This window comes from Pan troglodytes, chromosome 4, assembly GCF_028858775.2.
Source record: "Pan troglodytes isolate AG18354 chromosome 4, NHGRI_mPanTro3-v2.0_pri, whole genome shotgun sequence".
NCBI classification, from domain to species: domain Eukaryota; kingdom Metazoa; phylum Chordata; class Mammalia; order Primates; family Hominidae; genus Pan; species Pan troglodytes.
The window spans coordinates 18,319,065-18,328,444 of NC_072402.2; the positions used below are offsets into that span (position 1 = coordinate 18,319,065).

Sequence of the window (9,380 nt, forward strand, 5' to 3'; positions counted from 1 at the left end):
TCCAGTTGGAGGACTCGAGGTGCCTGGGCCCAGAGCATCCCGTGGACAGGCAGCCGCATTCAGAGAGGGAAGCCCTTCCCAGGAGATCTGTATGGTTTCCCGCTGAAGCCTGGTGTAGCTGTCTCTTAGCTTGTATGCTTCTGTCTGGGTTCCGGTGATTGGAGCTTGCAGAAATGTTTCCCCGATTGTTGTTCTTCTGTACATTTTCAATGCTCATATGTAATTTTGTGAGCCATCACGAGAACAGTTAAACTGAGCAACTGATTTCCAAACTGCAGACATCAAAATGAAATCACAAAGCACTTTTTTTCCCCCTAAGTTGACTCTTCTATTCCTGCCTGCTGTGCTTTATGTCAGCAAGTGACCCTTTCCTGCATTATAATGCAATAGAGTATAGACACATCATGTAAGACTAGAGAGAAACCAATTCCAAAACCACCTTTCCTCAAGCCGCCATTTGTAAGGATCATATGGGCGGTTTAAAGGACACAGAGAGAGCCCATTGATACTTCACTGTCGCTACACGTGGTGATTTTTCCAGTGCTTCCGGAGACACTGAAATTTAGTTCCAAACATCGCCTTAGAGGATTCTTGATTTTATTCATTCTACCGATGATCCGCTCAGAAAATCAAACCTGAGTACGGAGACATTGGAGAAGTCGTTAAAGTATTGGACCAAGTCGGTTCGTCACGAGTGACAAAGTTATTCCACACTCTACTTGTACATACTCTGCTTCACCTTCGTGATGGAAAAGAGTAATTTTTCGCTATAGAGTAAAAACCCGAGATTTATTATGGAATCAGCGTGAACCTTCCCAGCACAGCTCACAGATCGTACGCCAAAAATTACCCTGTGATTCCGTCTCAAAAATTCTCTGTGGTGACCTGTGAATTGACAGCTCGTGAGGACATTCTTTAGTTTGGCTGAATCAAAAAAACCTGAAACCATCGAAACTGAAAAAAATGGAGTCTGCCAAACTCTGCCTCTTACCCTTTCAGCTACCATGCCACGTTCAACTATTGTACTTGATAAGTATTGGAAACTGAAGGTACTGATAATTTCAATAGAGTTTCACCAAAGTAGTATTTCTTGTGAGAAAGCCATAATCTCATCAGTAATGCCTTTCTAGAAGATCCAACAGGAAAGATGAACTAGCAACTCATCCTGACAAGAAAGTAAAACTCAGGAAAAATCCTAAGGCAGAGCAGCTTCGGGCTTCAGCGTGCAACTATCATAGTCTGGGCGCGGTGGCTCACGCCTATAGTCCCTTCTCTTTGGGAAGCCAAAGTGGGGCAGATCACCTGAAGTCAGCAGTTCAAGACCAGCCTGGCCAAAATGGTGAAACCTCGTCTCTACTTGAAAAGATACAAAAATTTGCCCGGCGTGGCAGCGCGCACATTTAGTCCCAGCCGCTCTGGAGGCCGAGGCAGGAGAATCCGTTGAGCCTAGGATGCCGAGGCTGCAGTGGGCTGAGAGCAGGCCGCTGTAATCCAGCCTGGGGGACAGAGCGAGACTCTGTCTCAGAAATAAACAAATAAACCAAACTAAACTAAGATAAAATGACGTAAAATAAAAATTGAAATAATAATTTCACGTTTCCCTCACCCAGCCCATTTTGTTTTCAGAGTATTTGATAAACCGCTTGTTTCCCCGTGCGTTAGAGAGTTTTTTTCTCAGACATCGAAGTTTTCTAATGCTCAACTTCGTAAAATGTCTCATTTTTTACTGTAGATAGTTTCTTTATTGTTGTGAAATGTGAACTTTGCGATTCTGTGAAGGAGACTGAATTCTGAAATGCCCCCTGCATTTCCCGCCCCTCAGAGACTCGCCCTGTGTCTGCCCCTCCCTTGGGTGTGGGCGGAAGCATGAATTGATGTGCCGGCCCAACTTCCTGATTAGATTAGGGCTGTCCTGAACCAATGGCTGCTAAGGGCTGGGTCTAATTCAGTCATCTGAGCCCTTTGTAAGGGACGACTGAACCCCCCTGTGATTACGCTCCCCTGTGGGAGATTCCCCAGCACTGGCTGTGCACACCCAGGGAGCCTCACAGCCGAGACCTGGGCAACACGGGTAGGAGCTGAGAGCCTCCTCACGGCAGCCGGCAGAACCAACAAGTGGGCCTGGGGCTCACAACCCTAAGGCATTGTTGAATTCTGCCACCAACTCGAATCGGATCGAAGCCAGACCCTTCTCGGGTGGAGGCGACGACCACACAGCCAGACCCATCCTGGAGGTCCCTCGTGTGACTCTGAGCAGGAGGCGGTCACTTGGCCTAGCAGAACTTCTGACCTGTGAGCTGGTGTTTGTTTTAAGTATCCCAAATTGGTGAGAATTCGTTCTGCATTGACCTAAAACTAACATACTCTCCTTCCACAAGTTTCTTCACATTGTGGAAGTGAGAAAATTCAGTGTGTGTGTGTTTGTGTGTGGGAAGGGGAGGCCGGGAGCCGTGTCCGGTTACGGCGAAACTGGCTCAGCAGAAGCACAGCAGCTAAAATCTTTGAAAGGTTCTCATCGCAGATCCAGAATCAAACCACCCCAGCCGGAACTTCTGCCTGTACAGCTGCTGTCACGGAGCAGGCTTGAATCTCACCCATGGAGACCGGCAGGCAAACAGGTGTGTCTGCTGAGATGCTCGCCATGCCCCGAGGTCTGAAGGGCAGCAAGAAGGATGGAATCCCTGAGGAGCTAGATGGGAACTCGGAAGAACCCAGGGATCAGGAAGGTGAGCTCAGGAGTGAGGATGTCATGGACCTCCCAGAAGGTGACAATGAGGCCTCAGCCTCAGCTCCTCCTGCAGCCAAAAGACGGAAAACACATACGAAAGGCAAGAAGGAGAGGAAGCCCACCGTGGATGCAGAGGAGGCTCAGAGGATGACAACCCTGCTGTCTGCCATGTCTGAGGAGCAGCTGTCCCGCTACGAAGTGTGTCGCCGGTCAGCTTTCCCGAGAGCACGCATTGCGGGTCTGATGCGGGCTATCACTGGCAGTTCGGTGTCTGAGAACGCGGCCATTGCCATGGCTGGAATAGCCAAGGTCTTTGTCGGAGAGGTGGTGGAAGAGGCCCTGGACGTGTGTGAGATGTGGGGAGAGACGCCCCCGCTGCAGCCCAAGCATTTAAGGGAGGCCGTTCGCAGGTTAAAGCCCAGGGGCCTCTTCCCCAACAGCAACTGCAAAAGAATCATGTTCTAGGCCCGAGGCCAGAGGGCAGGGTCTGTTTGTGCAGGAAGAAGTACCGCGTTCATCTTCCAATGACAGGAGTGTGTGTGCTGGAGCTCCTGCATCTCAGTCCCACCTGGATTTACCCACGATCTCAGTGTCTTAAAATGTGCAGTTGCCCTTACCTGGATGAAGACAGCAGATCGTTTCATAGGAGCCTTGGCTAAATCTTTGGGCATTTTAATGGGATGTGGAGGCGTTTTTCTATGTCTTTCCAGTTGGAGGACTCGAGGTGCCTGGGCCCAGAGCATCCCGTGGACAGGCAGCCGCATTCAGAGAGGGAAGCCCTTCCCAGGAGATCTGTATGGTTTCCCGCTGAAGCCTGGTGTAGCTGTCTCTTAGCTTGTATGCTTCTGTCTGGGTTCCGGTGATTGGAGCTTGCAGAAATGTTTCCCCGATTGTTGTTCTTCTGTACATTTTCAATGCTCATATGTAATTTTGTGAGCCATCACGAGAACAGTTAAACTGAGCAACTGATTTCCAAACTGCAGACATCAAAATGAAATCACAAAGCACTTTTTTTCCCCCTAAGTTGACTCTTCTATTCCTGCCTGCTGTGCTTTATGTCAGCAAGTGACCCTTTCCTGCATTATAATGCAATAGAGTATAGACACATCATGTAAGACTAGAGAGAAACCAATTCCAAAACCACCTTTCCTCAAGCCGCCATTTGTAAGGATCATATGGGCGGTTTAAAGGACACAGAGAGAGCCCATTGATACTTCACTGTCGCTACACGTGGTGATTTTTCCAGTGCTTCCGGAGACACTGAAATTTAGTTCCAAACATCGCCTTAGAGGATTCTTGATTTTATTCATTCTACCGATGATCCGCTCAGAAAATCAAACCTGAGTACGGAGACATTGGAGAAGTCGTTAAAGTATTGGACCAAGTCGGTTCGTCACGAGTGACAAAGTTATTCCACACTCTACTTGTACATACTCTGCTTCACCTTCGTGATGGAAAAGAGTAATTTTTCGCTATAGAGTAAAAACCCGAGATTTATTATGGAATCAGCGTGAACCTTCCCAGCACAGCTCACAGATCGTAGGCCAAAAATTACCCTGTGATTCCGTCTCAACAATTCTCTGTAGTGACCTGTGAATTGACAGCTCGTGAGGACATTCTTTAGTTTGGCTGAAACCAAAAAACCTGAAACCATCGAAACTGAAAAAAATGGAGTCTGCCAAACTCTGCCTCTTACCCTTTCAGCTACCATGCCACGTTCAACTATTGTACTTGATAAGTATTGGAAACTGAAGGTACTGATAATTTCAATAGAGTTTCACCAAAGTAGTATTTCTTGTGAGAAAGCCATAATCTCATCAGTAATGCCTTTCTAGAAGATCCAACAGGAAAGATGAACTAGCAACTCATCCTGACAAGAAAGTAAAACTCAGGAAAAATCCTAAGGCAGAGCAGCTTCGGGCTTCAGCGTGCAACTATCATAGTCTGGGCGCGGTGGCTCACGCCTATAGTCCCTTCTCTTTGGGAAGCCAAAGTGGGGCAGATCACCTGAAGTCAGCAGTTCAAGACCAGCCTGGCCAAAATGGTGAAACCTCGTCTCTACTTGAAAAGATACAAAAATTTGCCCGGCGTGGCAGCGCGCACATTTAGTCCCAGCCGCTCTGGAGGCCGAGGCAGGAGAATCCGTTGAGCCTAGGATGCCGAGGCTGCAGTGGGCTGAGAGCAGGCCGCTGTAATCCAGCCTGGGGGACAGAGCGAGACTCTGTCTCAGAAATAAACAAATAAACCAAACTAAACTAAGATAAAATGACGTAAAATAAAAATTGAAATAATATTTTCACGTTTCCCTCACCCAGCCCATTTTGTTTTCAGAGTATTTGATAAACCGCTTGTTTCCCCGTGCGTTAGAGAGTTTTTTTCTCAGACATCGAAGTTTTCTAATGCTCAACTTCGTAAAATGTCTCATTTTTTACTGTAAATAGTTTCTTTATTGTTGTGAAATGTGAACTTTGCGATTCTGTGAAGGAGACTGAATTCTGAAATGCCCCCTGCATTTCCCGCCCCTCAGAGACTCGCCCTGTGTCTGCCCCTCCCTTGGGTGTGGGCGGAAGCATGAATTGATGTGCCGGCCCAACTTCCTGATTAGATTAGGGCTATCCTGAACCAATGGCTGCTAAGGGCTGGGTCTAATTCAGTCATCTGAGCCCTTTGTAAGGGACGACTGAACCCCCCTGTGATTACGCTCCCCTGTGGGAGATTCCCCAGCACTGGCTGTGCACACCCAGGGAGCCTCACAGCCGAGACCTGGGCAACACGGGTAGGAGCTGAGAGCCTCCTCACGGCAGCCGGGAGAACCAACAAGTGGGCCTGGGGCTCACAACCCCAAGGCACTGTTGAATTCTGCCACCAACTCGAATCGGATCGAAGCCAGACCCTTCTCGGGTGGAGGCGACGACCACACAGCCAGACCCATCCTGCAGGTCCCTCGTGTGACTCTGAGCAGGAGGCGGTCACTTGGCCTAGCAGAACTTCTGACCTGTGAGCTGGTGTTTGTTTTAAGTATCCCAAATTGGTGAGAATTCGTTCTGCATTGACCTAAAACTAACATACTCTCCTTCCACAAGTTTCTTCACATTGTGGAAGTGAGAAAATTCAGTGTGTGTGTGTTTGTGTGTGGGAAGGGGAGGCCGGGAGCCGTGTCCGGTTATGGCGAAACTGGCTCAGCAGAAGCACAGCAGCTAAAATCTTTGAAAGGTTCTCATCGCAGATCCAGAATCAAACCACCCCAGCCGGAACTTCTGCCTGTACAGCTGCTGTCACGGAGCAGGCTTGAATCTCACCCATGGAGACCGGCAGGCAAACAGGTGTGTCTGCTGAGATGCTCGCCATGCCCCGAGGTCTGAAGGGCAGCAAGAAGGATGGAATCCCTGAGGAGCTAGATGGGAACTCGGAAGAACCCAGGGATCAGGAAGGTGAGCTCAGGAGTGAGGATGTCATGGACCTCCCAGAAGGTGACAATGAGGCCTCAGCCTCAGCTCCTCCTGCAGCCAAAAGACGGAAAACACATACGAAAGGCAAGAAGGAGAGGAAGCCCACCGTGGATGCAGAGGAGGCTCAGAGGATGACAACCCTGCTGTCTGCCATGTCTGAGGAGCAGCTGTCCCGCTACGAAGTGTGTCGCCGGTCAGCTTTCCCGAGAGCACGCATTGCGGGTCTGATGCGGGCTATCACTGGCAGTTCGGTGTCTGAGAACGCGGCCATTGCCATGGCTGGAATAGCCAAGGTCTTTGTCGGAGAGGTGGTGGAAGAGGCCCTGGACGTGTGTGAGATGTGGGGAGAGACGCCCCCGCTGCAGCCCAAGCATTTAAGGGAGGCCGTTCGCAGGTTAAAGCCCAAGGGCCTCTTCCCCAACAGCAACTGCAAAAGAATCATGTTCTAGGCCCGAGGCCAGAGGGCGGGGTCTGTTTGTGCAGGAGGAAGTGCCGCGTTCATCTTCCAATGACAGGAGTGTGTGTGCTGGAGCTCCTGCGTCTCAGTCCCACCTGGATTTACCCACGATCTCAGTGTCTTAAAATGTGCAGTTGCCCTTACCTGGATGAAGACAGCAGATCGTTTCATAGGAGCCTTGGCTAAATCTCTGGGCATTTTAATGGGATGTGGAGGCGTTTTTCTATGTCTTTCCAGTTGGAGGAATCAAGGTGCCTGGGCCCAGAGCATCCCGTGGACAGGCAGCTGCATTCAGAGAGGGAAGCCCTTCCCAGGAGATCTGTATGGTTTCCCGCTGAAGCCTGGTGTAGCTGTCTCTTAGCTTGTATGCTTCTGTCTGGGTTCCAGTGATTGGAGCTTGCAGAAATGTTTCCCCGATTGTTGTTCTTCTGTACATTTTCAATGCTCATATGTAATTTTGTGAGCCATCACGAGAACAGTTAAACTGAGCAACTGATTTCCAAACTGCAGACATCGAAATGAAATCACAAAGCACTTTTTTTCCCCCTAAGTTGACTCTTCTATTCCTGCCTGCTGTGCTTTATGTCAGCAAGTGACCCTTTCCTGCATTATAATGCAATATAGTATAGATACATCATGTAAGACTAGAGAGAAACCAATTCCAAAACCGCCTTTCCTCAAGCCGCCATTTGTAACGATCATATGGGCGGTTTAAAGGACACAGAGAGAGCCCATTGATACTTCACTGTCGCTACACGTGGTGATTTTTCCAGTGCTTCCGGAGACACTGAAATTTAGTTCCAAACATTGCCTTAGAGGATTCTTGATTTTATTCATTCTACCGATGATCCGCTCAGAAAATCAAACCTGAGTACGGAGACATTGGAGAAGTCGTTAAAGTATTGGACCAAGTCGGTTCGTCACGCGTGACAAAGTTATTCCACACTCTACTTGTACATACTCTGCTTCACCTTCGTGATGGAAAAGAGTAATTTCTCGCTATAGAGTAAAAACCCGAGATTTATTATGGAATCAGCGTGAACCTCCCCAGCACAGCTCACAGATCATACGCCAAAAATTACACTGTGATTCCGTCTCAACAATTCTCTGTAGTGACCTGTGAATTGACAGCTCGTGAGGACATTCTTTAGTTTGGCTGAATCCAAAAAACCTGAAACCATCGAAACTGAAAAAAATGGAGTCTGCCAAACTCTGCCTCTTACCCTTTCAGCTACCATGCCACGTTCAACTATTGTACTTGATAAGTATTGGAAACTGAAGGTACTGATAATTTCAATAGAGTTTCATCAAAGTAGTATTTCTTTTGAGAAAGCCATAATCTCATCAGTATTGCCTTTCTAGAAGATCCCACAGGAAAGATGAACTAGCAACTCATCCTGACAGGAAAGTAAAACTCAGGAAAAATCCTAAGGCAGAGCAGCTTCGGCCTTCAGCGTGAAACTATCATAGTCTGGGCGCGGTGGCTCACGCCTATAGTCCCTTCTCTTTGGGAAGCCAAAGTGGGGCAGATCACCTGAAGTCAGCAGTTCAAGACCAGCCTGGCCAAAATGGTGAAACCTCGTCTCTACTTGAAAAGATACAAAAATTTGCCCGGCGTGGCAGCGCGCACATTTAGTCCCAGCCGCTCTGGAGGCCGAGGCAGGAGAATCCGTTGAGCCTAGGATGCCGAGGCTGCAGTGGGCTGTGATCAGGCCGCTGTAATCCAGCCTGGGGGACAGAGCGAGACTCTGTCTCAGAAATAAACAAATAAACCAAACTAAACTAAGATAAAATGACGTAAAATAAAATTGAAATAATATTTTCACGTTTCCCTCCCCCAGCCCATTTTATTTTCAGAGTATTTGATAAACCGCTTGTTTCCCCGTGCGTTAGAGAGTTTTTTTCTCAGACATCGATGTTTTCTAATGCTCAACTTCGTAAAATGTCTCATTTTTTACTGTAAATAGTTTCTTTATTGTTGTGAAATGTGAACTTTGCGATTCTGTGAAGGAGACTGAATTCTGAAATGCCCCCTGCATTTCCCGCCCCTCAGAGACTCGCCCTGTGTCTGCCCCTCCCTTGGGTGTGGGCGGAAGCATGAATTGATGTGCCGGCCCAACTTCCTGATTAGATTAGGGCTATCCTGAACCAATGGCTGCTAAGGGCTGGGTCTAATTCAGTCATCTGAGCCCTTTGTAAGGGACGACTGAACCCCCCTGTGATTACGCTCCCCTGTGGGAGATTCCCCAGCACTGGCTGTGCACACCCAGGGAGCCTCACAGCCGAGACCTGGGCAACACGGGTAGGAGCTGAGAGCATCCTCACGGCAGCCGGCAGAACCAACAAGTGGGCCTGGGGCTCACAACCCCAAGGCATTGTTGAATTCTGCCACCAACTCGAATCGGATCGAAGCCAGACCCTTCTCGGGTGGAGGCGACGACCACACAGCCAGACCCATCCTGGAGGTCCCTCGTGTGCCTCTGAGCAGGAGGCGGTCACTTGGCCTAGCAGAACTTCTGACCTGTGAGCTGGTGTTTGTTTTAAATATCCCAAATTGGTGAGAATTCGTTCTGCATTGACCTAAAACTAACATACTCTCCTTCCACAAGTTTCTTCACATTGTGGAAGTGAGAAAATTCAGTGTGTGTGTGTTTGTGCGTGGGAAGGGGAGGCCGGGAGCCGTGTCCGGTTACGGCGGAACTGGCTCAGCAGAAGCACAGCAGCTAAAATCTTTGAAAGGTTCTCA

General features: G+C 48.7%; 1 protein-coding gene across 1 annotated transcript; it reads left to right on the forward strand.

Moving 5' to 3' along the window:
* Nucleotides 1–173: 173 nt before the first annotated feature.
* Nucleotides 174–3,284, forward strand: LOC134810147 (TATA-box-binding protein-associated factor 11-like protein 5). The gene is made up of 2 exons (XM_063811800.1): nucleotides 174–227; nucleotides 2,837–3,284. The coding sequence occupies exons 1-2, from the start codon at nucleotides 174–176 to the stop codon at nucleotides 3,191–3,193; spliced, it is 411 nt and encodes a 136-aa protein (XP_063667870.1). The 3' UTR covers nucleotides 3,194–3,284.
* The last annotated feature ends 6,096 nt before the right edge of the window (nucleotides 3,285–9,380 follow it).